The sequence below is a fragment of the Panthera pardus genome, unplaced genomic scaffold, assembly GCF_024362965.1.
Source record: "Panthera pardus isolate Hobbes unplaced genomic scaffold, ASM2436296v1 HiC_scaffold_26, whole genome shotgun sequence".
Taxonomy (NCBI): Eukaryota; Metazoa; Chordata; class Mammalia; order Carnivora; family Felidae; genus Panthera; species Panthera pardus.
Window position 1 is genome coordinate 38991447 of NW_026526832.1, and position 26470 is coordinate 39017916.

The 26470-nt window shown below is 52.0% G+C and overlaps 2 protein-coding genes across 5 annotated transcripts in view; one reads left to right on the forward strand and one right to left on the reverse strand.

Annotated features, from left to right (window-relative positions):
- The window catches only part of TRAPPC12 (trafficking protein particle complex subunit 12), an 81625-nt gene extending 81125 nt beyond the window's left edge, over positions 1-500 (reverse strand). For both annotated transcript variants that reach the window (XM_019453184.2, XM_019453181.2), the window contains exon 1: positions 368-500. The gene's annotated coding sequence lies outside the window, so the exon portion shown is untranslated. The remainder of the gene's footprint in view (positions 1-367) is intronic.
- Positions 501-3189: 2689 nt separating this feature from the next.
- EIPR1 (EARP complex and GARP complex interacting protein 1) overlaps positions 3190-26470 on the forward strand; it is a 118926-nt gene continuing 95645 nt past the window's right edge. Inside the window, exons 1-2 of one of the 3 annotated variants that reach the window (XM_019453201.2) lie at positions 3190-3374; positions 16754-16837. In XM_019453201.2, the coding sequence (XP_019308746.2) occupies positions 3333-3374; positions 16754-16837 (126 nt within the window). In that variant the 5' untranslated portion in view covers positions 3190-3332. The remainder of the gene's footprint in view (positions 3375-16753; positions 16838-26470) is intronic. The other 2 variants (XM_019453216.2, XM_019453231.2) reach the window with 2 other exon arrangements.

A 26470-nucleotide genomic window follows, 5' to 3' on the forward strand; every position in this document is an offset into this window, starting at 1 on the left:
AACCGCCGCATTTTACCCGCACGATACCGAGTTTGGGTGGGCAGGTCATGTCCGTGCACAGAAGAGCAGACTCACAAGAAGACAGATTAAGGGGCTTGCTCAGGGCCGAGCTGCTGAGTGCCACAGCTGGGACCTGCAGGAGACCTCCAAGGAGGAGACCTGGGGGAGCATCCCCCCCCCAAGAGTCCCTTAGGAGGAGCCCCCGGAGAGGAGCTCCCCAACGGGGAGACACAGAAGAGACCCCCCCCCTCTCTCTGCGGGAGGACCGGCCAGGGGACAAGCCAGCGAGGGGCTGAGGTCAGGACCGGCGGGGCTGCGGTTAGGGACGACCCGACTCCCTCCCCACAGCCCGGGCCCTGAGTCTCACCTGCCACCCGCCCACTGGGGTTGGAGAGGCGGTCACGGGCGGCCGCGACCAGAGTCCGGAGAGAAGGTGGATGAATACCGGAAGGAGGGACTCGACCCGGCACCTTCTCCGGCTTCTGCGCCTGCGCGCGCTGGACGGTCGGTCTGACTCCGCGCATGCCCAGTGCAGGAGCCGGCTGCTTCGCGCGCTTCCGGTTCGTGCTGCGGTGGGCGGAGCGTGCGCTCCAAGGTGATGCGAAGGGCGGGGGAATGGGCGGGGATGCTTGACCACAACCCTCGGGATAGGGAGGGAACTAAGCCTGATCCTCAGGTTACAGGGAAACCTGAGCCAGAGGGTAGGTGGAAGAGAGAGGATTAGGCCCTTTCTTTTTTATTTCTGGCCAAAGCACCCAAGAAATACTTATTTTTAGAGACTTTTCTTTGTGCTTATCAGTATTTTCTACTTTTTCAGCTGTGCATTTGTACTTGTGTAATAATAACGTTAACCGTAAAGCTGGTAGGAATAGTATCAGTAGTAGGTAGGTAGATTTAATCCAGCAATATAAAGACTCTGCATTCTCTTAGCTCCACAACTTAATCTCAGGCAATCGGAGACGATGAATACGATGCTCAGATCTGTGGGTCTGCTTCCTTGATTTTTACTGTAATCACTGAGGACTCCTCATCCATCCAACAGCTATCCATCAAAATTTAACGATGCCTGCCAGGGCGTGAGGCGCTGGCATACAACCGAGCAAAACCATTTTTGTCTTCCCTTCATAACTGATTAATTTTTTTAGTTTTGACAAATAAAAACAGTATATATTTAAGGTGTGCAATGTGATGTCATGACACATGTATACATTGTGAAATGAGTACCACAATTAAGCAAATTAGTGTATCCACCATACTTACCTTTTTTATACATATGTGATGAAAACACTTGAGATCTACTCTTTGAAAGTGTCAAGTATAGGGCACATTATTATTAACTATAGACACCTGTACAGTAGGTCTCCACAACTCATTCACCATAATTGAAAACTTGTATCCCTTGATCAGTATCTCCCCATTCCTCTCACCCCCTTAGCCTCTGGTAAGCCCCATTCTTCTGCTACAATGATTATTTTTTTAATGTTTATTTTTTGAGGGGGGAGGGGCAGAGAGAGAGAGAGAGAAAGAGAGAGACCCAGAATCTGAAGCAGGCTCTAGGCTCTGACCTGTCAGCACAGCACCCAATGCCCAACGCAGGGCTCCGACTCAGCCGCAAGATAGTCGCCTGAGATGAAGTTGGATGCTTGACCCACTGAGACACTCAGGTACTCCTCTCCAACAACGTCATACACACACACACACACATTTGTTCACATTTCACATGTATGTGTAATCGTGCAGTATTTGTTTATGTTTGGCTTTTTTCACATAACAGAATGTGCTCCGGACTCGTCCATGTTGTTGCAAATAACAGGATTTCCTTCTTTTCTTAAGGCTAAGTAATATTCCACTGTGTGTGTGTGCGGGGGGGGGGGGCACGTGTGAATGCCACACTTGGTTATCCATTCATCTGTCTATTGACACTTAGGTTTTTCCACGTGTTGACTACTGTGATTAAGGCTGTTCTGGACATAAGGTGCAGATATTTCTTTGATATAGTGGTTTTATTTCCTCTGACTCCCAGAAGGGGGATTGCTGGAACGTATGTACTTCCATTTTTAAGTTTTTGAGAAAACTCCAACCTGTTTTCCACAGTGGCCGTATCCATTTACATGCCCACCAACAGGTATAAGCCTTCCCCTTTCTCCACTGCCTGCCAACACGTGCTATTTTTTGACTTTCTGCTACCAGGAATCCTTACAGGTGTGAAGTGACATCTCATTTGTCAAGAAGATTAAGAGTAGAGAAAAAAAAATTAATCACACAGTTGTAGAAGCGCGTGGTCTTCTAAACCAGTGGAATTCAGCTTAGTGAAAGGGCTTCTGCTAATGGCACTTTGGGACTCCATGCAGCTTCACTTGTGACTGCCAAGGACACGGTCGGTCAAGGGAGGTGCCTTGGAAGTGCTAAGTCCTCCATGCTTGGAGATGCCCAGGGAACCCAGGGTCTCCCAGCAGGCTCCCATTTAGAGTCAAATGCAGGTCAGATCCTGCCAGAGGTGTGGCGCCAGGCATCGCTCAGCGGCACTGGTAGTACATGCTCCCCCCGCCCCTCCCCCAAGTGCGGACACTGCGGCACGCCTGCCGCCTGAAGGAGCGTGGCTCCTGATCTTGAGGACCCTGGGCAGAGCCTAGGTGAGTCAGACCGGGCACACATCCTAGCTTCCCACCTTACGACCTCCCTGTCCTCAACCGTTGGTCAATTTTTGCAGCCTCTCATCTCTAAAATGCAAGTATGACACCCTAGTGGCAGGGTTAGAAGAACCTTAAGCCGGCTTATGTAAAGCATCAGTCCCCGCGCTGGGCAAAGTACTAACGGTAATAAAGGGCAGCGCCACAGCTTCACGTGAGCGGTTCTCTGTGGGCTACGGAGCGCGGAGGGCTCCCAGCATGGGACGTCTAATGCCCCAAAACTACGGGCTGGGGGCGGAGTGACGACCCCGCGAGGCCCTGGAGCCCGCCCACGCCCCTCCGCCACCTCCGGTTCCCCTCCGCCGGGACCCTCCCCCACCCCTCTACCCGCCCGGCTCTCGATCCCACTGGCTCTAGTCCCCGCTCCTCCCCGCCGCGTCCGCCTCCCGAGGTCAGGAGGGTTGAGAACCCGGATGGAATCAAATGAGCACGCGCACGAGCCCGGTGCCGCTGCCATTGGCCGCCGGCGAGGAGCGTACTGATGACGCATCAGGAAAATACAGGAAGTGTGGCCTACGGGAGCCGAGTTAGGCCGCAAAAGCTCCCGGTTCGGTGCCGCCTGGGCGGGAGGGAATGAATGGGTGCTGAGTTGGGGGCGCGTCCGCTCTGGGGACAGGCGTTAAGCGTGTGAGCGGCCGCAGCATGGAGGACGACGCGCCGGTGATCTACGGGCTGGAGTTCCAGGTGAGTCCCAGCAAGGCCCCCGGCGCCGCGCGTTTGTAGAGCGAGGCCCTCCTGCACCCCCAGCTCCCCCTGTCCCGCTGAGGACCCGGAGGCTTCGGGGGGGGGCTCCTTTACAGGACTTGTTTATCCAGGAAGGCCCTGGGGCCTGCGTGACGCAGGGTGGACGCAGCCCACGACCCCCGGGGAACACCCCGCCACCCCTCTCCCGGCAGCCCTTGGACGTTGTTTGGGGCCTGATTCCCACCGCTCTCTGCAGGCTGGCTACTTGTGTGTAATTTCCTCCCGCCTTGGAGCTCCCAGAGGCTGGCGCCGTATCTGTGATTTGGGGGTGGTGGCGGTGAGGGGGTCGTTTAATTTGGACACAGTGTTAAATTTACCTAAGAGTTGCAAAGATAAACGGAAAGTTCTGTTGCACCCTTCGCCCAGCTTCTCCTAATGTTGAGGACTGCAAGACCATGGCACATTGATCAAAGCGTAGAAATCAGCACTGGTATAATCCTGTGAACTGAACCACAGACTCTCTTCGGATCTCACCTCTTTCCCACTAATGTCCTATTTTGCCTCATCCTGTACTCCAGGGCCTGTTCACCGTGATCATCACGTAGTAGGTGCTCAGTAAATGTCTGAAGTGCGTGAGCCCCCACAGTGTAAGCGGTGAAGCAGGAATGCATGTGCGATTTGGCAGGACCGCTAGGAAGTCTGTAGGGATGGAGTGGAGGAGTGAGGGGGTAAGGGAGGAGCTGGAAGGACAGGTGGGTCGCATTGTGTAGGACCTGGTAGAGCCTTGTGTTGGTTTTCATCTCTTCTGATGGCTTTTGAGAACCTGCTTAAGGCACTTAGGGACACATACCAAGAAAACAAACAAAAACAACCTTTGTTCATTGCTCTAGGAAGTATCTGATACATAATTGTGCGCCCCAAATGTGTGTTAAAATAGAAATGATCTTTGCTTTCAAGAAGCTTACAGTGAGAGAAGTGGCACTGTTAGTTGCGAAAAGCCTGCCCACCACCGAAACTCCTGAAGTGTAGATCCTGGCTCCAGCACTTACTAGCTGTGCGGCCTTGGGCCTCAGTTTCCTTGCCAAGAAAATGGGAAAATGAGCCTCGATCCCCTGTGGCTGTTATGACAATTAAATGAGTTGAGACATTTAATTCAACAGCTTAGAAAGGTGCGTGGCCCTTGGTAAGCATTCAATAAGTGTGTAATTATTGTAGTGAGACAAAATTCTTACAGATAAACCCATACAAGGCAGTTTCAAAGTGTCCTGTGAGGAATGGGCAGTTTACAGGGTTTGACAGCGGGCTCCGTCACCCAAGACTGTGCCTTAACTACCAGCCTTTGAAAGTGGTCACCGTGTTCTGGGCACCCTGCTGAAGACTGTGTATGTATTTCTAATCTCTCATCGTCCTTGTAGGTGTTTTTCTTCCTGTGGGCCAAGGCAACCTAGCCAGTAACTGATAGATTTAGGACTCTAACCTAGGTAGGCTTTAAACCCAAGCCAACTTTAAAGCCCCTAACTACAAAGTTACACGGCTTTCTCCTGGAAACAGTTCACGTGTGGGCACATGCAAAGGGTACGCACGGGGAGATCTAAGTTTCTCTGACCATGTGCTACCTGAAGTGCGCGTCTTCTGCTGGTTACCTCGTAACTTTTGATCTCCTTAAGAAATCTCCTAAGTAACCCAGAGGTTTTGATCTTCCGTGTTGGATCTTTGAGATAACACACGTTATTTCCTGGAGTTTGACATGTTTTTTCCTGGGATTAATATCAAGGAGTGGATCCTTGCCCTGGGTATCGAATATTTTATCTGATTTTCTCCTTTATCTTGAAAGAAGTAGCACATTTTTGTGCCGCTTTACTCTGGACAGCTTGTGGGTCGTGACATTCCGGAATTCGAAGAACCATTATTATAGTTTAAAGGGTAAGTACCGAAAGTGACAGTGGAGGGTTGGTTGTCAGTGACATTCACATCACCGTGGAGAGCAGTTTACCCTAGAAGATGGGGATTTGGTCACTGACCATTGACTGAAGGTAATGAGGCTTGAGGGCCATATAGGGGTTGTTAAAATAAAAATGCTAAGCGCATTAGTGTTTACAGAACATTTTCGTATCCTATGATCAGCATCTTTTAGCTTATAGGAAGGGACTTTTGACTTGTGTTTATTTTTGTGTATTTAAAGTTAAAAAAATTCCAAGTAGCGTTTACAAGCCTTTCAAGAAGTCAAATTGCTGAAAAGCTGATTAAGATCTGCGGGCCCTAAACACACCCATCCCACCTGATCTGATTCCCTGAGAACAACCACATCCAACTGAAAACTTTCTTATCATCTTTACCTATCTGCTTTTACCTCTTGGACACCATGTAGTGACTGGATGTCGCCACTAAGGGCTTTTAGTTTTTTCTGTGCTCTCCCCTGTGTTTCTTTAGACTCCTGATACAGTTGTATCATAACTTCTTGCCAAATCCTTATTTAGGGTCTTCATTTTTCTAGATCTAGAAATATTTCTGGCTGCTGATTCAAGTAGGGTTCTACGATTTCATTTTTCTTGTATAGCTTTCCATTTTTCTGTTGCTGAGGAAACGCTTCCTTTTCCCCATTTGTCTCATTCCCCTCGTGTCTTGCTGGTGGGTGTTGACTTTCCGGCCGCAGCCTGCAGGTGACTTCCGGCAGGTTGACCGGCCAGGTTGCTGTCTGTTCTGTTGTCTGTTTTCCGGGACACCTGGGTCCCATGGCCCGTCCCTCTCTGCCCCAGGCCCGTCCGCTTTCTCACAAAACCTCCAGCATGGCTTTCATCCTATGTGGGGGTTTGTGTTCGGTTTCATTTGTGGCGGACTTTTGTTGAGCGGGTGGTAGGTGCCAGGGTCTGACAGGCCGCTTAATTGTCACACCAGCCCTGGGCGCGGGGACTGTTCTTCCCGTTTTAAAATTGAGGACACTCTGGTTTTGAGCAGTGAAACCTCTTGTAATTGTTAGAGAAGTTGGTTTCAGGCCTGGGTTCCTCCTGTTCAGCGCCCTCTTTGCTCTTGGAGGCCTTTTTTGTTTGTTTGTTTTTAATATATATATATGTATGTATATATATATATATATTTTTTTTTTTCCTGAGACGGAGAGAGAGCGTGCAGGTGGGGGAGGGGCAGAGAGAGAGGGAGGGAGGGAGAGAGAGAGACAGAGAATCCCAGGCAGGCTCCATGCTGTGAGCACAGAGCCCGACTCGGGGCTCAAACTCACAAACCGCAAGATCATGACCTGAGCAGAAATCAAGAGTCAGGTGCTTAACCGGCAGAGCCCCCCCAGGCGCCCCGAGGCCTTTTATTCCGAACAAGACACCTCGGTTCCCCCGTGTCAGGCCCTCGGTTCGGACACCGCTGCTGTCAGAGGCCAACGGTCAAGCGCAGACTTCCCCTTCCTCCCAGTGGACAGCAGGGCTATTTCTTACTTCTCTTTCGCCCCCTAGCAGGTGCGTGGTACCTATTTGCTAAGCCACTGAGTCAATCAAGGTGATGGGCAGGTGGGAGCGAGGCCGTCTCCACAGTGCCTGCAAACTGCTTGTGACCCAAGGCCGCTGCCTGTGTCCAGGAATCAGGGGCCTGACTTAGGGTTGGTCTTCAACCAAAGGTCATACTTTGGCTTCTGTAGTTAAGGGGGATACGGGAGAATGTTTTCCTGGAAACAGCAAGGCTCGGGAGAAGCCTAGAGGGCGCAGCCAAGCGGACCGCCGATTCAGCCTCAATTTGGAGCCAATTTTGATGATTGGTTTTTCTTATTGCTTGTGTTGTGGAGTTAGGAACCCCACACCCGTTTTTTTTGTTGTTGTTGTTGTTCCAGCTCACTCACGCGCTTGCTTTTGTCTTCTTGATTTTTTTTCTTTCTCAAGTGCTGTGGCTCGGATGGGATCTATATGTATGTACACGTGTGCGTGTACAATTTGTGTACATATATACCTTCTGTGTGTACAGGTATTTTGTACAGATACATGCATGTATTTCTACAGCTAAATTTTCCTCAAGCAGGACCCGTGTTTGCCGTGTTTTGAGTACTTGGGTGCACATTGCTCTGGGCTCGTGGCCGTAGGACCCTCCCGAACCTCAGGCATCCTTGTCCTCGCCTCATGTCCTAATTATGGCTCCTTCTCACTTCCTTACTTCGTCCCCTCAGTTCTTTTTCCTCCTTGGCTCTGGTGAGGTTGTATGTGACCAAGCCTGCAGATTTGGGGAGGGGGTGTGGGACGGCACAGGGAAGGAGAAGGGCATTTTCATCTCCTGGCGTGCTCTCCAGTCCTAGACTCTGGCCGGAGAACCTGCCAGAAAAGTTGTACCTGCTCCCATTTTTCCGGGCAAGGAAGAGCTGCCTCGGTGGCGGGTAGGAGCCGGCTCCCCGCTCCCCACCCCCGAGAATTCTGCAGCGTGGCGGTCCTGAGGGTTGCAGTTAACATCCTGCTTTGTAACTGTTTGGATTAATACTAATTTAGCTCCGTTCCCTCCTGAGCTGTTGGTACAAGGTCTGGCATAAAGAGGTGGGACGGTCTGGCTTTTGAAATCTATTCTGTAAAGTGAAACGGATTCTGATACCACCGAGACCAGGTAGTTCTGACGGGCAGAGTCAGGAAAGCTGTGTAGACCCTTGCAACTCAGAGTGTCCTCGCCCCACCAGCAGCTGTCCTGTCACCAGAGGCAGACCTGGAGAATCAGAATCTGCATTTTCTTGGGCTGCCTGGGCGATTGGTTTGTGTACCGAAGTTGATGTGTCCTTCTGGGTAATGTGACAGTGGAGCTAAAAGGGAAAGAGTAAATGAGATTTTGGTGGGATCGGGCAGGAGGCGTCCTTGACTTCCCTGCTAAAAGTGTGGAATTTATTTGTGGTACTCGGTGGTCAGAACCTGGTTTTTGAGGAGTGTGTCTATTTGGGGTTTATGAACAGTGCCTCGAGAGCATTCTTGCATCGGCCAGAAGATTGGACTGGACAGTCTAGGGACTCGTCACCCTGTGAGTTCACATCGACAGGTCATTAGCGAATGTAGAATGAACTTAAGCCATTGAACTTAAGATACATAGAACACTGAAGTCAAGATATAAAGACTTGTGTTTATTATATAAAGACTTGTTTACCCAGCTTTTCAGAATGTTTGCAGGAACAACGTGAGTTTTAGGTTTAACACCTGATTTTTGTATGCGTAAATCCCAAATCGCCCGCTTAGTGTTGCACTCGCTAGCTACGTACCTGAGAAACGCTGGTTTCCCATCCGGGCGTTCCACTTCCCGGTCTTGCATCGTTTTGTCCTCCTGTTTCTTTTCTTTTCTTTAAAACATTTTTTTAATGTTTTTTTTATTTTTGAGAGAGAGAGAGAGAGACAGAGCGCGAGCGGGGCAGGGACAGAGAGACAGAATCCGAAGCAGGCTCCACGCTCTGAGCCGTCAGCACAGAGCCCAACACGGGGCCGGAACCCGCAAACTGTGAGATCATGACCTGAGCGGAAGTCGGACGTTCAACCGACTGAGCCCCCCAGGGACTCCTCGTGCTCGTGTTTCTGTTACTGTAGCCTAGATGGTCCAGGCATGCTATTCCTGTCAAATTTGCTCTGCAAGGTGATGATGGGAGTCTGTTGACGTTAATGAGACAAGTAATCAACTACCGTTTCTCGGGTGGGCTTTCGAGCTCTTTCCTGAAAGGGAGGAGAGTTGTTTCACAGGACATAAAATAAGCGTGGTCACATGGTAAATGGATTGGCCGCTCCCAAACTCAGCACAGAGACACTGCATTTTCACAGTGACACGTCTTAGCACAGGGCCATCTCACAGTTCCATTTTACACGTTCGCTGCATATTAGAATATTGTACATGTTAATCTTTACCAGTGATTGTAACTTTTGTCGCTGATGTCTCTCCAGCACTGTTCGAACTTTTTAGAGTGTAAACGGGACTCGAGATGCCCTCACACGCACTCTTAGGGCACAGGGCAGGAGAAATCAACTTTTTGAGCTGGAGTTTAACCTGCAGTTCACAGCTAACAGAACGGTGGTTCTTCACGACTATTTCAAACGTCTCTGCAAACAAGATTGTTTCTCTCCTGCATGCTTACTTCTTTGAAACTTTCGATGTTAAGAAGACCTTCTCTAGTTTTTCTTTTTCTTTTTTTTTTTTTTTTAAGCTTATTTTTTTATTTTGAGAGAGACAGTGTGTGCTCCAGCAGGGTAGGGGCACAGAGAGGGAGAGAGAGAATCCCAAACAGGCTGTGCTGTCAGCGCAGAGCCGGACGTGGGGCTCGATCCCACGAACTGTGAGATCATGACCCGAGCTGAAACTAGGAGGTGGATGCTTAACCGACTGAGCCACCCAGGCGCCCCAGACCTTCTCTAGTTGTGGGGGCCAGTGACCGCTGTGCCCCGCTGGAGGGGCGACTCCAGCTAGTGGTGGCATGGCACACACTTGGGTGGCAGAGGTAAGCAGGGCATGAATGAGGGGCACCGTGGGCGCCGTGGAGGAGGTGTGGACGGCGGGGGGGGGGGGGGCATGTCCCGTGGCTCCCGTTTAAGCCGGGTGCTGCCCTCCTTACGCTTTCACCAGCTGAGCTCGGCCAGGAGGGGCCTTGTGGGGATGAGAACTTGTGCGAAGGTGGCGCGGGGTCCTTTCGGTGGCTTTCCCTGGCTTTGCCACCGCACTAGTCAGCCGCCCTGCAGAGCCTGGAGCCACACAAGCAGGGGTGAGTGAGGCTGGCTTTGCCGCACCTGTGCCAGCAGGTTCTCCGGGAGCCCCGTGGTGGGCACGGCCGGGACAGCGGGCTGGGGCTGCTGCCTTTGCAGGGCCGGGCCGGTCAGCACTCGGGGCTGCTTCCGTCGGGTCAGGAAGTCCCTGGGCGTCAGGCTTGTGGCCGCAGGGCTCTCGGTCTTACCCGTTAGGAGCTTTGCAGTCAAAGGTGGCTATTCGAGGTTTTCAAACGCTTTTCGTGTCTGTGGAACGGACCATGTGACGTATGAGTTTTCCCTTTTGGTCTCTTTGGTCACTTAAATCCCTGACTTTCAAATTGCGGGGCCACCCTGGCATTCTGGGACCAAATTCCACTTGGTCGCGAGATAGTCCTCTGCTGGGTTCCGTTTGATATTTTACATAGAGCTTTTTCAGGGACGTTTTTAGTGCAATGTTCTGTGTATTTGCTTCTAGGGGTTTGCTCTGTTACCCCACTGCACGCAGGCGCCCCAGGAGCTTCCCTTCGGTCCTCAGGCCTGAGGTGGCTTGAGCGTGTCCGCCTTGCCCGGTCCTCTCTGCACACTGGCTGTGGCTCTGTGGTCACTCACTGTTCCCGTTTCTTTCTGGCTTTCGTGTGATTCCCTGGGGTCTGGAAGGGGGACTGAAGCCCGAAGCCTCTTGCTGGAGGACCCGCCGTCCCGGGTCGACTTGACGAGGAGGCACGTGGAGGGTGAGCTGCAGTAAAAAGGCTCCTGGCAGAAAAGCGGCTTCAGAGGTTGTGAAAAGGTAGATTAAGCAAGGAGCGGGGAGGGGTGGGGTGTGAATGTTGAGCAGGGAGGGCGGGTGCGGACTCGGGAGGTCCGGGCTGGTAGGCCTGCCAGGCAGAGGGCGTCAGGCGCTGCTGGTGACTGGCCTCAGGCCAGATGTGCCCCTGTGCACCTGCTCAGTGAGGCGAGATCACCGGCCTGGTTACAGCGACGATGCTCGTGGGAAAGGGAAGGCCGCGGGGCCGGGAAGAGTGTGCACGGAACCGTGGGCACAGAGCCCCAGCGTGAGAAGGGAGGATGGGGAGAAGACAGGGCGGGGCGGTGACCTCCTGGGTCCTGGGGGGCCAGGGGACCGAGGGGTCCTGCGTCGGAGCGTCTGGTGGCCGTGACGCGGGGGGCCCTAGGAGGGCAGTGCTGCGGGGTGGCTGTGGTGAGGCCGGGTTATCGGGAGGGAGGAAGGGTCAGAGCCGAGGAAGGCCCTCCTGTCTACACCACCATTAAACTTGCCGTGAATGCAAGAACGAAGGTAGATGGGTCAAGGCAAGGTATTTTCAAAGGACAAGGGGACGTGTGATTTGATTTTCCCAGTTAAGGGGAAGAAGCCAGAGAAGAGGAGAGGGAAGAGAAGAAAGAGGGCTGACCAATGTCGTGTGCTGCGGGAGGGCGGGGTGCCCCTCCTGTGGTGAGGCAGGCAGGGGGCGCCCCTTCTCCCCGGCAGGCGGGCGGGCAGGGGCGGCGTCTCCGGGAGGCCGGCCGATGGTTTCCGTGTTGCCTCAAGCGTGAGTCGAGTTTGCTGAAGGAGGGGGCCGGGCTGCACCGGGGCCTGGAGCGGAGCCGGCAGGGCAAAGCAGGGTGGGCGCGGGGCGGGCGGCAGCCCCTGGGGGAGCCGAGAGGCCGGCCTTCGCACGTACGGGGGCGAGCGTGTGAGTGAGCGTGCGCGTGACTGTGCGCTGCGGCCCCGTGGTCCCCAGGGGCGGTGTCGTGGCCACAGTTATCTGGTAGCTCGTGAGGCACACTGCTTCTCGTGGCCTGGGGGCCCGCCGGGGCGATCCGGGCGCAGGAGACGAGAAGTGGGTGTTCAGCACTGAGCGAGACGTTGGGGCCTTGCTTGCTTTTATGTGTGGAAGGCCATCTGCCGTGGAGACACGTGTCCGGTCACCGCTAGCTTCCTGGTCTGTCACCCCACTGACCTGGGAGCCACTCTTGGGAAAGAGGCCTTTTCTGGGGTGGGAAGACTGCTCAGGGTAGAGGGGTAAACCGCCCTGGATCCCCCCTCTTAGAGCAAAGTCCTGCTCCGCCCGCTGGCTTTCAGGGGTGGCCCTGCGCTTACCTGGGGGTGGCTCTTCTTGGGGGGGGTTTACCCAGAGTGAGCGTTTGCTTGCTCAGACTAGTGAGAAAAGGAAAACAGTTCTGAGTTTCCCAGGGGGGGGGTTATGTACTCAGGGAGTCCTGGAAGGTCGTGAGGTTTGTGGTTCCCGTTCCGCAGAGGGGCTTTCCTGACGCTTCCGACGCCCCTTCCCCAGCCCTTCTCGGCGTCTCTGGTTGCCTCGTCCGGGGTTGGCTCCCTCAGCGGTCAGGCAGACGGAGAGAAGGCCGCGTGAGGAAAGGGCTGTGGCCTTGCTTTTGAGAACAGGGTGACCCAGGCTCCAACTTCAGTCCCATAGATAAATCTCTTACCTGTGCGGCCGGGTCCCTGCATCCCCGTAACAGAGAGAAGCGGAGTCAAGCGTGGGAGTGCGTGTCGTGCTTCCTCTAGGAGCTTTGTGACCATGACTAAGTCCCGTAACCTCTCCGGTCCTCGGCGTCTTTATCTCCCGAGTAGGAGTTACATTATCCATCTTGACTCTGGGTCTACTTCATTGAATTATGAAGGTGAATCAGGCTACGATATGTGCAGATGGGTTGTGACCTTTTATACCCTAAAATCTGATCTTCTCATAACAAGGTCATTGGAGCACCTCAGAACCATCATTAACGACTAGCCTCGGAAGGTCATTTCATCACTCACTTCGTCAAAGGACCAGAATTACGGACACGTACACATCTGTCACCCGAATGGCCGGAGCTAAATTATGATCATAATTTTACCCAGTAATGTAACGGAAGGATCTTAGATGAACTGTTTTTGAGATTTTGCCATAATTTTTAAAGATTCAGTTCAGACTTTTTTTTTTTAACAAGAATAATTCGGCCCTTCAGTTTTTATTTATTTATTTATTTATTATTTTTTTAAAAAATTTATTTATTTATTTTTTTAACGTTTATTTTATTTTTGAGACAGAGAGAGACAGAGCATGAACGGGGGAGGGTCAGAGAGAGGGAGACACAGAATCTGAAACAGGCTCCAGGCTCTGAGCTGTCAGCACAGAGCCCGACGCGGGGCTCGAACTCACAGACCGCAAGATAATGACCTGAGCCGAAGTCGGCGCTCAACCGACTGAGCCACCCAGGCGCCCCTCTTCAGTTTTTTAAAAAAGCAGCGTCTTATTGTGGGTGACAGAATGCGTACTGTCAGATTTGTAGTGCTTTTCCAAAACTGTGGCAAAACAGATGATCTCGTGGACTTTACTTTTTTGCGTGTTTCCCGTGGTCTCTGCGCGGGTGTGCGGGTCTGGGGCCCGAACTGCTTGGGCACGAGGCCGACCGCGTGCTGGCTCACCACGGGCACCCAGCAGCCTCCGTGGCCGCGGACTGCCCTGTTTTCCAGGCCAGCAGCCTGAGACAGCTTCCTTCCTTCTGGCTTTCTTCTCCTCTAAGGTGGTGGCATTTGATCCTGCCTTCCACCTGAAGTTGAGTGCGTGGGTGCGGTCTGGCGAGTGTTACTTTGCTCCCGTGCCGTGTGTGCCTGTGGCTGTGTCACATGGTCGTTTTCCACCTGCTCTGTCCGATCTCGTCTCGCCCTGCAAGTCTGTGCCCTGAGGGCAGGGCCGATGTCCTGCCCTCTGTGGGACCTTCCACGGCAGCTGCCACTCACAAATGTCATGTAGTCAACTCGTGATTACCAACTCGAAGCACAGACGAGTGTCTTATGGAAAATAATCATTTCCTTTCAGCTGGGTCCACTTCTGGGTCCTGTTTTGGGGGAATCTTCAGGCTTTTGCTCTCTGGGGTGATGACGTGTACCTCCGTTTGAGATGTAGCGTTCTTGTCTGAAGCTGGACCCAGGTCTGCGTCCCCTCTGTTGAGTCAGGGTTCTGCCTTCGGAGAAGGTGAGGTTTTGTCTCTCTGTGATGGCGTGGACACTTCCTCACGAGAATCCTTTTCCTCTGCGTGGTGTTTAAAGTAGCTGGGATTTGGAGGGTCTGAATTTGCTGATGTTATGTGCAGAATTTACTTGTATGTACATTTTTGGCAGAAGGTATATAGATTCACAAAGAGTTCATCAGTTTTGCACAGAGATCTGTGTAAGACTCTAAAAATTGTCCAGTCCGGTTTTGCTGAAGAAGTCGTAGGCATATTGGCCAGAATAGACTTTTCCCTCCGGATGTCTAATAATGTGAATGCTGCTTTGCACATGTATTTTCTTGGTGTTACTGGAATGTGTTTTGGTAGTTGATATTTTTGTGCCAGGAAGCCTTTGTGAGGAGGGGTGGGGACAGAGGTGCTACGGAGCGTGACGTGAAATTGTCACCAAGCCTTTTGGTGACCGATACTCAGAGACCAAATCAAAACCAGACAGACTGGGTGGTCAGGACAATGGTTTCCGTTTCTTTTACCTCGTTTTAAGAAGAATGAATCAAGAAATTCAGAGATTAGATGGGACAGAGGAGGGAGTGGGGCGTCACGTCTGTTTCTAGCCGCGTGTGGACAGTGGCCCATGTAGTGAACCGTGTGTGGCCCACGTAGTGAATCAGTTTCCTGTTGCTGCCGTAACGAGTCAGCACCAGCTCAATGGTTCCGAGGAACAGCTCTTACTGCCTTATGGCTCAGGGGCCCAACAGGGGCCTCACTGGGCTAAAATCAAGGCCTTGGTATGGCTGCACTGCTTCCTGGAGGCTCGGGGGAATCTGTGACCTTGCTTCTTCCAGCTTCTGGAGGCTCCTGTGCTCCCTGCTCCGTGGGCTCCTTCCGTCCTCAGAGCCTGCAGCGGCCGCTGCCCACGTGCTCCCAGCCGTCTGCAGCCCTTGCAGGCTTCCTGCGCCCCTCGTGCCGCCACCTCTCTGGTCCTCTCTTCTGTGACGCATCCGTCTGATGACATCCAGGGAGGGCTTTCTGCTCGTAAGGACCCGTGTGACTAGGTGACTCAGGATAATCTCCATCTCAAGATCCTTAACCTAATCGCACCCGCAAAGTCTCTCTGCACAGGTTCTGGGGATTGGGATGCGGACGTTTTTGGGGGCCACTATTCTGCCTCCCACCGGCATCCGAGCATGAGCTACAGGGAAACAGGGAGTTGATGTAGGCGCAGTTAGTGGTTGTGCTGAAAGAGATCTGGGTTTGAGTTCGTAAGCCTGCAGTACTAGTCACAACACTAATATTTACCAGTTGTACACAGTCTTTTCCTCTCTAGGCCTCAGATTCTTCACCTGGAGTTCTTAATTTTAATTATTGAGCATATTAACCATAGGTGTTGTGATCCCTGCTGTGGTGCACTGCCCAGATTTCTTTGTCAGAAAATCCAGCAGATTCTGGGATTGTTGGTGGCTGAGAGCAATCAGTGGGTCCTGCTCTTAGAGTTCGCCCTCAGTGGAACAGAGTCACTTTGCCCTAAGTCCCACTGAAGTCCCACCCTTCTCCAGGGACAGCCTGCTGGATGGGGGTGGGGGCTGGGCGGCACAAAGGCCTGGCCATGTTGGCTCCACTCTGAGGGACTGTCCCAGCTCCAGTCTCCCTGTGGCACTGAGATTCCTCTTTGCCTCTGCACAGTCCTTCTTCCTTCCATGGCATCATTCCCGAGAATGTTCCCACAAAATCTGTGCATAAAACTTGACGCTTTAGAGCTTGTTTCCCAGAGAACCTGATCATCTGAATGCTCGACAGGCCCCTTTCTGTTGTTTGTTGTTTGGCTTTTGATCATATGATTTTGACTCATTGTATGACTAGTTATTTTTGATTCAGTGTTTGACATTGTGAGAAAAACTGTAGAAACTTTGGATGTCTGTCTTCCTCCAGAGGATTTACTGTTACTTCTGGCAGGTATCTGGCCAGCCCAGGAGCACCAGCCTGCTCAGATCACTTAAAATCCAGTCGAGGACTAAGATGACCCAGATTGTAGTGTGTCCGGGTTGACCTCATTCTAGTCCACCTTCACGCCTGGCCTGATCCCCAAGGGATCCCAACCCAGAACTTTAGTGTGTCGCCGACCTCTTCCCTGTGTACTCAGTGTGTGCACCCTCAGCCCCACGAGCCTGTCACAAACTCTCCTCCACATCGGCCGGTCACCACACTTTCCAAAGTGACAGGTGCCTCTAGCTGAAAGGGGGCTGGAGGTCAGGCTTTCCTCTCTGACCTTCCCTCGTTTCCAAGACCTTGGCACTCACTCATCGCTGTGCTGGCTTCCGGAGGCCTTGAAACAAATTCAGAGTATTTCGTTTAGTTTGTACGGTTTTCCTCTGCAGGAGACGTGGTTTGAACCACCTGCTCTGCCATCGCTGGGGGCCGTTTTCTGCTGTGTTGTCAAAGGATGATTTGTTCGACCAATCTATTTCTGTTGAAAATTGCGCTTTTATTAAAAACATCGCTTACATCTTTACTGCTTATTTTTCTGTGCCCGTCTACAGTTGTTTCCATATACGCATCTGAGGTGGAATTGTTGTGTCACAAAGCAGGCACAAGTTGAAGGCTGTCCGTACGTATTTCTCAGTTGCCTTACAGACACTTCGCATGAATGGATACTCCAGCGGCGGGACAGGAGGTAACTGGCTTTCTAATCTCTAACCGTTACATCTAACTTCATAAATGTGTGTGCATTTTCCTTCCCCCCTGCAGGCACGTGCTCTGACACCTCAGACTGCAGAAACAGATGCCATTCGGTTTTTGGTTGGGACGCAGTCTCTTAAATATGATAATCAGGTAACTATTTTTGACAAATGTATACATGTTAATTACTAAGCCTATTCTTAGTTTTATAACCATTTTGCTCTTGATTTTTCAAGCACCATTTGAGAAAATTAATGCCACACAAACAAAATAAAACTTGCATTGGGATTTAAATACCCAACCGAATGAAATAATTGAGCTCAATGACTTAAACTCCCGTGGTGGTACCGCTGTGGTTTAGTCTGTGGTGATGCAGGGTTCACCGGGTGAGGGGTCGAGAAGCAGGCCAGGGCACGTGGTTGGCATCCCTGCTTCCACGCGGGCCCCTGGACGGCCCCGCTGCGTGCTCACAGCATTCGTTCCGGCTGAGCCTGGATGAGGCCACGGTCCCATTTCAACCTCGAGCTCCGGGCTCTCACTGCCACGTACTGCAGGCGGACACGAGACGCAAGATGTGGCCCCCGCTGTTGTGGCCACTGTCGTAGAAGGAGTGTTGGATCCTCACAGATCAGTGTTCGGTCCACCTGCGACCCTGACCGAACGGATTAACCTTGCCGGGCTTCATTATCCTCATCACCAAAATGGGGATCAAGCCGTCTACTTTCTGTACCTCACAGGTGCTGAGGACATTGTGAAGATGTGCACTGTCCTGGATCCTTGGGAAATGCGCAAAAGGCCGTGTCACACGGTGCCGGGTCTCCACCCAGTTACCACTGTCACACAAGGGGAGGTGGCTGTAACACAGCTGCGGGAGGGTATTTGGTGCTGGGCAGGGGGTAGTGACATAGCCGCTGTCATATTATCGATGAGGGATTTTATTACTTATTTATTTTTAAATTTTTACTTACTTTTGAGAGAGAAAGAGAGGGAGAAACAGGGTGCGAGCAGGGGAGGGGCAGAGAGGGGGAGACGCAGGATCTGGAAGCAGACTCCAGGCTCCGAGCTGTCAGCACAGAACCCGACACGGGGCTCGAACCCACAAACTGTGAGATCGTGACCTGAGCCGAAGTCGGATGCTTAACAGACTGAGCCACCCAGGCGCCTCGATGAGGGATTTTGAATTGGCATAGTCATTTAAAATCATTTTCAGTCATTGAAATCAGGCAGCTGATTTGGTGACATGTATCTAGAGCCTGACAAATAAGTGTTTATATTATTTCTATATTTTTATGTTTTATAATATGTTTTTATATTTTCCAAAACATGGAAAAAGCTTTATATACAAGGACTGTTACTGCAGCGGTGCACATAATTGTGAAGCAGTTAGGCGCAATCAAAATGTGCCAGTGTGAGGGTGGATGGGGGCAGATTCACATGGTTCCACCCCGCTGAGCCTGGTTCCTCGCAGTGGAGCAGAGGTCACGCGCTGCGCTCATGAAGTCATAAACTCCTCGTGAGCGTCATAATTTAAGACTCGTTAGACGGTTCAGTGAAATGTTAAAATCGTGCATATTGTGTGATCACTGTGGTGGTAAGAAAGTAGATGATTTTTCAATAGATACAAATACTGAATCCTTCTATGAATACCTGAACCTAATGTAATGTTATGTCAGTTACACCTCAATTAGACAAGTAGTGGATAAAATACAAAACTGAATCTCTACGTAGAAAAAGACCAGGGGGAAACTAGTCAAAAGGCCTCAAAATTGGAGCCACGGTTACCTTTGGGTGATCTGAGCATTTGTGAGGTAAATTGTCTTTCTGATTTTCATTTTTCTGAATGTGTGTGTGTGTGTTACTTTTGGAAAGTGTCAGATGCGAGTGATTTATTTACAAATCAAACAAAAACAGTTTCCAGTGGCCATGTTGCAGGGAAAGAGGAACCCGCGTAATGACCCTGCCGTCTGGGGCTGCGGTGATGGAGGGACAGACCCAGGTGGGAGTCTGAAGGCAGACTCGCGGCTTCTGTCTGCTGGCCGACTGTGCGGAATCTGTCACAGGACAGGTGTTAGAGAATTCCAGCTGGCTCTGTCTCCAGGCCACCAAGCATCTTTTCTCACCTACTTGCTTTTTAGTTCCGCTCTATTCCGAGGCTGTCCCATTAACCTTTTTGGTGGAGTTATCAGCTTTTTAACTTTATGAGAATAGGGGACACTTTATTATTATCTAATGAGGGATGCTTCCAATAAAAGCTAAATGAATTAAAAACCAATGAGGCAATGAAGGCATTCATAAGTTACGGGAATAGGTTACATTATACCTGGTTTTCTCAGCCAAAATTATATGCCATTTGGTTATGACACCAAGAAGGGATCAGCCCCAAGTGACATGAGGTACTTTAATCTTAAATCCTTTTTTGGAGCCAAGGCACGTTGGGGTTGGGCCCCAGCACGTGCATCTCTGGCAAGCTCTGGGACCACCTCTTGGGGAGCACTGTCCAGTGAGTTGTGAGTCCCCGGGGTTGGTGGGTGAGACTGGCATCCTGGGACAAACGTCGTTTGTAGCTTTGCGTGTCCTGTGGTATCAGGGTAGTTTCTTGCACACACAGTCCTGGTTTCTGGAATACAGGCATCAGTCCTTGGACCTAGGGAAAGAAACCTTTTTGTACTGAATGACTGTGGTTCTTAATAATCAGTCCTAGAGAGACCTAGCTCTCCAGTGGTAGGCACAGAAAAATTGTATATTTAACTTATATTTTATGGCATCGAGGCTGTAGTTCTTTGGAACCCTTTTCCGAATCGCTGGTTTACGACGGCTCCTTGGGTGCTGTCTTGCAGAACCGTGTGTCACCTGCTGTCCCCCTCCTTTCAGGACTTCCTAGCCAAGCTGCTAGGGAAGGCTGCAGCCTCTGGCTTCAGTTTGTCTGGTAGCCACGGCTGAACGGAAGGCTGAATGAGGAGTCCGATGACGCCCTGTTCCCAGGCTTCACACGCAGTGGCATTTGGTGTGTGACTCCAAAAGATTGGGGTGACAGGCTGGTGCTTCCCTTTCTGTTTCTGGGGAAGGCGTCCATCTGCACTCCTTCGTTCAACAAATGCTGACTTTGTATGTTAATGAGACCCCCCCCCCACCCCCCCCACCATGTTGTGTGTCAGATGCACAAGTGAGCTAATAGACCTGTGCTTGCAGCTGAGCTTCCACTGGGATGGGGAACCGGGCCCACGGCACGTGGTCCTGGGAGAGAGCAGGACGCGGGGTCCCTTCCCCGTGGCACTGCAGCCTCCCCCACGGGAAGGCGCCTGAGCCAAGGCTGGCGGCCCGAGGGTGTGCTGTGCTGTGTCACTGGCCCTGGCCGCAGGCTCCTTCCCCGGCCTGGACCCGCCCCCCGCCCCCGCACGCGCGCCGGGCTTCCTCCCACGCGTGGCACGCCTGTTCCTCTTCTGCGCCGCGTGTGTTTCTCTTGTGTGTGACGTGCACGGTTCCTTGCACACGCCACATGCTTCCTCCACGTGGGATGTATTCCCTGGGGCCGCGGCCAGCTTGGGGGGGGTGGGGGTGGATCCCGGGACGCGCACAGCCATCTGGGAGCTCGGTGGCTCCGGCGTCCCCCACGTCCCCGGCGGGCACGGTTTTCCAGCGCGTCGGAAGGGATGAGCAGTTGCCCCTATACACCCCAGCCTCCGGCAGCCCGTCCCCAGTCTTATTTCCTGATGGAGGGTGGCCCGAGCTCCGGGTGCTTCCCGGAGAGTGAGGATGGGGATTCCCCACCTGGTGGCTCCTCATTGAACCGCACGATCAGTGCAGTTCGCGGCAGCCTTCTGTGGGGTGTTGCGTGGCACCGGCCAAGCGCTGGCACGGGGGGCGCTCAGGTGGGTTCTTTCCCCTCCCCCAGGAGCTCCCCGTGGACCCAGCGTCTGAAGGGTACACGCTTCCAGCGTGGGGACGTGGGGGAGCCGGGCAGGCCGGGTCAGGGCGACTCCCACACCTGCCGCCGCAGGGGACAGGTGTCGTTGACCCCGTGCCTGAACAGACCTGGCCTGGCCCTGGGCAGTTGTGTGGTCTTTCCCGGAGGCGGAGCCGGACTGTGGCCGAGGCACAGCTGCGGTTGGTCCTCCCTCCCCCGCGCTTCTGCCAGCGCCTCCGCTGTCCCCTGGGGCCAGTAGGGGTGCGCGCCCTCGGGGCTCCCTGTACCCTCCCTGCAGACACCCACACCGCAGCTCAGGCCGCAGGCCGGGGCTGTGAGTGTCCTCAGGTCAGGCCGCTCCGCCCACGCCCGGGCTGGGGGCCCCTGGCCTGTGGCGCTGCTCCCCACTCCTGCTTACTGGCTGGTGAGGGTTAATGGCCCCTGGCTTCCCCTCGGGCCATCAGCTCCTGGGGGGGGGGGGGGTCATTAGTTCCCTAGAAAGTGCCAGTCTCGAGTCAGTCCTACTTAATTCAGCTGTGCCATTTTCTGAAAACCTTGGGAGCTGTCACAGTTGCTGGCCTTCTTTGTCAGGTGAGCTGCTTTGCTTTCTGCCCTTAGCTTTGCACGGGGCTGGGTGCTGGGAGCAGGATGGGCAGGTCTGGGGCTCTCCTTCAGGGGGCAGGGGGGTGTTCCTTCTCTCGGAGGCCGTGTGCCCTGTGCTGTCCAGTGGGGAAGTCTAGGCAGACTCCCAACAAGGGGTTTCAGACCCAAGGGGTTTGTTTTGTGCTGTGCTTTGCCCAAAGACTTTCTTTGCATGTTGCTGGCTTCCCATTTCTTACGTGGCTGGGGGACGAGCGCCAGGGTGACAGAGGACCCAGACCTGTCCTCTCTCAGCATGGTCAGTGGAAACGCTGATCCCTGAAGGGGAGGGCGGGGGTGGGGGGGGGGAGGTGGCGGTGGACCACTCAGTGGCTGCTTTCCCTGGATAGACATTTTCCGTTTTAACTTTCGTTTTTAATTTGTAAACCCCATTGTTCTGTATTTGTATTTTGATTAAGGATAGCTTTGTTTGTGAGCCCCATCTGGCTGCAGGCTCTGTCTTTGGCTACCCTCAGAATGGCCTGGGCATTGGTTAGAAATTCTGACTCTCAGCCCCACCCCAGACTAACTGAAACCTGAATACCTCCCCCTCCCCTCTTCTTCCACCCTCCTCTCCCCACCCCCTCTTCCCAGTACTGATTACACCTCAGATTTTCTGTTTTATTTATTTATTTATTTATTTATTTATTTATTTATTTTCAAGGTTTATTCATTTATAATAAATGAGAGAGAGAGAGGGCAAGCGAGCGCACATGAGCGGAGGCGGGGCAGAGAGAGAGAGAGAGAGAGAGAGAGAGAGAGAGAGAGAATCCCAAGCAGGTTCTGCACTGTGAGCACATAGCCCAACATGGGGCTCGATCCCACAAACTGTGAGATCGTGACCTACATTAAAACCAAGAGTCAGACACTCAACTGACTGAGCCACCCAGGCGCCCCCGGAATTTCTTTTTAAAAGATAGAGTTCTACTTTATGTATTTTTATTTTTTATTAAAAAAAAATTTTTTTTAATGTTTATTTATTTTTGAGAGAGACAGAGAGAGACCGAGTGCAAACGAGGGAGGGGCAGAGAGAGAGGGAGGCACAGAATCTGAAGCAGGCTCCAGGCTCCGAGCCATCAGCACAGAGCCCGACGCGGGGCTTGAACTCACGAACTGTGAGAGCATGACCTGAGCTGAAGTCGGACGCTCAACCGACTGAGCCACCCAGGTGCCCCTACTTGATGGCTTTTTAGTTTTGAATTTATATGTAAAAGTGTGCTAATAAAGAGACAGTTAGCTGGTAGTATTCCTGTGAGCTGTTAGGTTCTAGCTGTTTCCCCACCCCTGCAGCAGATGCTGCGAAGGACGTCCCCCTTGTCCAGTTGCTGTGGGCTGAGTGTGTGTCTCCCCCCAGGTTTGTAGGTTGTACCCTAACCTGCACGGTCCAGGCGTGAGGAGGTGGGGCCTCTGGAAGGTGCTCAGGTTATCACAGTGGAGTCATCATGAACGGGATTGGCCCACAGCGCTTCCTTACCCTGCCCGCCACGTGAAGACACGGCAAGAGGATGGCCTCAATGATCTAGGAAGAGGGTCTCAGCGGACCTGACCTTGCTGGTGCCCTGGTCTCAGGCTTTCAGCCCTTAGAGCCGTGAAAAGTACATTCCTCGTTTGTAAGCCACCCAGTCTGTGCTCTGTGTTCTAGCGGCCCGAATGGACTAAGACACGGGTTGTACGAGAAACGCCCTCCCTGGGCACCAAGAGGTGTGGAAGTGGGGTCTTTTTTTTCCCCCTCCTGGGCTGCCAGGCATACTTTGGGCTTCACGGACAGAGGATCTTCACGTGCTGGGGCTTCTTTGCTTCAGGAAGGGGAGTCAGCACAGACAGGTAACTGGCAGCCCTATGGGCACAGGAACATGTGTGATAACAACTTCCACTTAATCATTTAAAGTCTTAGCTAAGGGATCCACAAATGTTTCAGTTCGAACAAAGAATTCTTAGCAATCCAGCTTCCTAAATACACTTACGCTGCAGCAAGAACCCAGAACAAGTCGGTGGCTTGCCCAGAGTAAAACGGCCAGAAGTGGCCGAGTCACAACTGGAACACGGGCCTCCTGGTCGGACCCCTTTGCATTCAGTATTTCACCCTGAAGACAGACGGACTGCGGCAGAGGAAGCGGAGTTTGCAGGGCTTCTCGAGCCCAGAGCGAGGAAAACTGGTGGTGTGAGACCCGAATCCAGGTCCTGGCCCCTGCGGCGTTCCAAGCAGCCTGTTGACGACAGCGTGGCCGGGACCCGTCCCGGTGAGGCCGTGGCGTGAAGTCCCCCGTGGGCGGGCGAGCTGAGTCTTTTATCACGGTGGTTCAGCTCACCCCTGGGGAGGGCTGCGGCCAGGGGCAGGGAGACGTGCCCCGGGGAAGCCGTTGGATCCGCAACTTTCCCTAAGGGGAGCTTTCCATTTTCTAGTTCTGATTTTATCCGTATTTTTAATTCTTCTTCTTCTTTTTTTTTAAAATTTGTAAGAGTTTGTTTACCTTCAGTTCAATCAGAGAGGTGAAATGGAGAGACAGTGCCCTGGCTTGGAGTCACATGCTCAGACGGACACTGTGATCTTCTAGGAAAGTGATGGAGGATTAGCATCATCTTTATGGGCTTTGTAATAAATTTTATAACTCTCATGCCTAACTTTTTGTAGAGAGTCATCTGTGCCCTTAGCCCTACTAGTAAATCCAACTTTAAAAAATTTAACAATGGTAATTCAAAATATATGAGTGTGATCTTCATTATTAGCCATTACAACATTTTGAACACTCATGAAGATTTTAAAGTAGCATTTTACTCCCCAGACAGCCACGTGTCTGCCTGACCTTCGTATCCAATTATTAATCGGTCTTTCTTTTGTGCTTCAATAATCTTTTGCACTCACTAATTATAGTGTTTTCTTCACCGTAATTTTTCGTAACTGGCCCGTAACTGCGTATGTCTATTCGACAGAATGTTTCTTTCTAAGTCCAGTAGTGAAAGCTGGCTAGAGGGTGGTGCCCTGAGAATAAACCGTTTACGGTATAGTCAGTCTCCTTCTCTGACGTCAGGGGCTCGTCCTTGCTCACCTGCTGCGGTGCAGAGCCCTGGGGAGGGCACGGCGCTCCAAGCACCCTGGATAGAATGGGGGTTCAGAGCCATGGTCTGGAATCCTGTTTCTAACTGGATGTGACACACTACTTCAAGACCTGGGTTCCTTCGCCTGTAGATGGTGGCTAATAATCACGTACGGCTCTTTTAAGGATCCTGTAGAAAGAGCACAGTGCCAGGTGCATTGTACGTATTAGCCATTACTACTTCACTTGTTTACGGGGGTGATGTCTCAAGTGTCCTTTCTGAACATACCCAGATTAAAACCTTCCGTGAAGATGTATCCTTTGGGCCTGCCTGTGAACCCACCATAAAGGAGGATACGTGGAAGGGTCTTAGGACCATCGAGCTTGAAGATGAAGGTTAAGGGCTGTAGTATTACGGCGTGTCAGAGCGGGAGAGACGGGCTCGTGCCTCCTCCCTGCTGCATCCGTGTGCCCGGAAGTGCAGAGAGGAGCCTGGAGCCAACTTTGCTCAAGCGCTGGGGCCCGTGGACAGCATGTGCCTCGTGTCCACACCGGAGAGCTGTCGGGAGGGAAGACCCTTCCCCAGATGAGAAGGACCTGTAGCAGCGGGTGAGGTGGCCTGGGCAGGAGAGCCGGGCGGCCACAAGTGCTGGGCAGAAGGGGAGAAGGCCAGCACTCAGGGCGCCGGGAGCCGGCGTGGGGCGGATGCGTGGGCTTTCTTGCGGGGGAGGGGTCAGCTGAGCCAGCAAACGGGAATTCTGAAGCCAGAGCTCTGGTGGTGTCACTGCAAGGGGCTCCTGGCGCTTTAGTGGACGGCAGAGGGATTGATGAGAGAACAGGAAACAGTGCAGGTGCATGTGTTCGTTCATGTTTCAGTGTTAATGGAGAAAAAGAATTCCCGTTCACCCTAACAACACAAGAATCATTCCTGATTTTGTATATTGCATTTTCCTCTGTGTTCACGTGTGACTTTTATATAATTGCATGCCATTTTCTCTTCTGCTTGTAACATTTAATGCTTTCATAACATTTTTGGTATTTATAATTGCTCTTTATCATGACTAAAAAAAAATTTTTTTTAAATGTTTATTTTTGAGAGAGAAAGAGACAGAACTCGAGGTGGGGGAGGGGGGCGGAGAGAGAGGGAGACACAGAATCCGAAGCAGGCTCCAGGCTCCGAGCTGTGAGCACCGAGCCCGATGCGGGGCTCGAACTCGTGAGCTGTGAGATCATGACCGGAGCCGAAGTCGGATGCTCAACGGACTGGGCCCCCCAGGCACCCCATTTATCATGTTAAAGCTACATGATGCTCCGTAATTTTTGTTCATTTATTCTTTGAGATAGAGTTCAAGAAATCAAATTATTTCAATTTAATCATTTGTATAGTTCCTATTAACATTTTGTAATACATCTTTTGAAAGAATTCTTCAGATGTACGACATGTATTGATTTTACCACACCCTTGCCGGTATGGGTCGTCACCACTCGGTTGGCATCACGGAATTCTTACCTCAAAATTTTTAAGTCATCAGATACAGGGGCGCCCGGGTGGCTCAGTCAGTTAAGCGTCTGACCTTGGCTCAGGTCCTGATCTCGCAGTTTGTGGATTTGAGCCCCGCATTCGACTCTGTGCTGACAGCTCAGAGCCTGGAGCCTGCTTAAGATTCTGTGTCTCCCTCTCTCTCTGCCCCTCCCCTGCTTATGCTCTGTCTGTCTCCCTCTCTCTCAAAAATAAACATTAGGGGCGCCTGGGTGGCTCAGTCGGTTAAGCGTCCGACTTTGGCTCAGGTCATGATCTCACAGTCCGTGAGTTCGAGCCCCGCGTCGGGCTCTGTGCTGACAGTGCAGAGCCTGGAGCCTGCTTCAGATTCTTCCCCATCCATGCTCTGTCTCTCTCTGTCTCAAAAATGAATAAACATTAAAAAAAAAAATTAAAAAAAAAAAATTAAAAAAAAATTAAAAAAAAAAGTGACATATCATAGTGGCCCCACATCTAACACACATATAATCTGTAAATTTTGAGCCCACCATGAAAACTGCACTGTGCTGAGTGCAGGAGAAACTTACGGAAAGTAGTTTTAAAAATAAAAACAGCAGGACTGATTTTTAACCTCTTCCCCCCAGAAGAGGGGGGCAGGTCGAGCCGCCACTGGCTTCACTGTGCCAAGCTGGGCATGGCTTTGGTTTCCCACGATCCTCTGTCCTCTG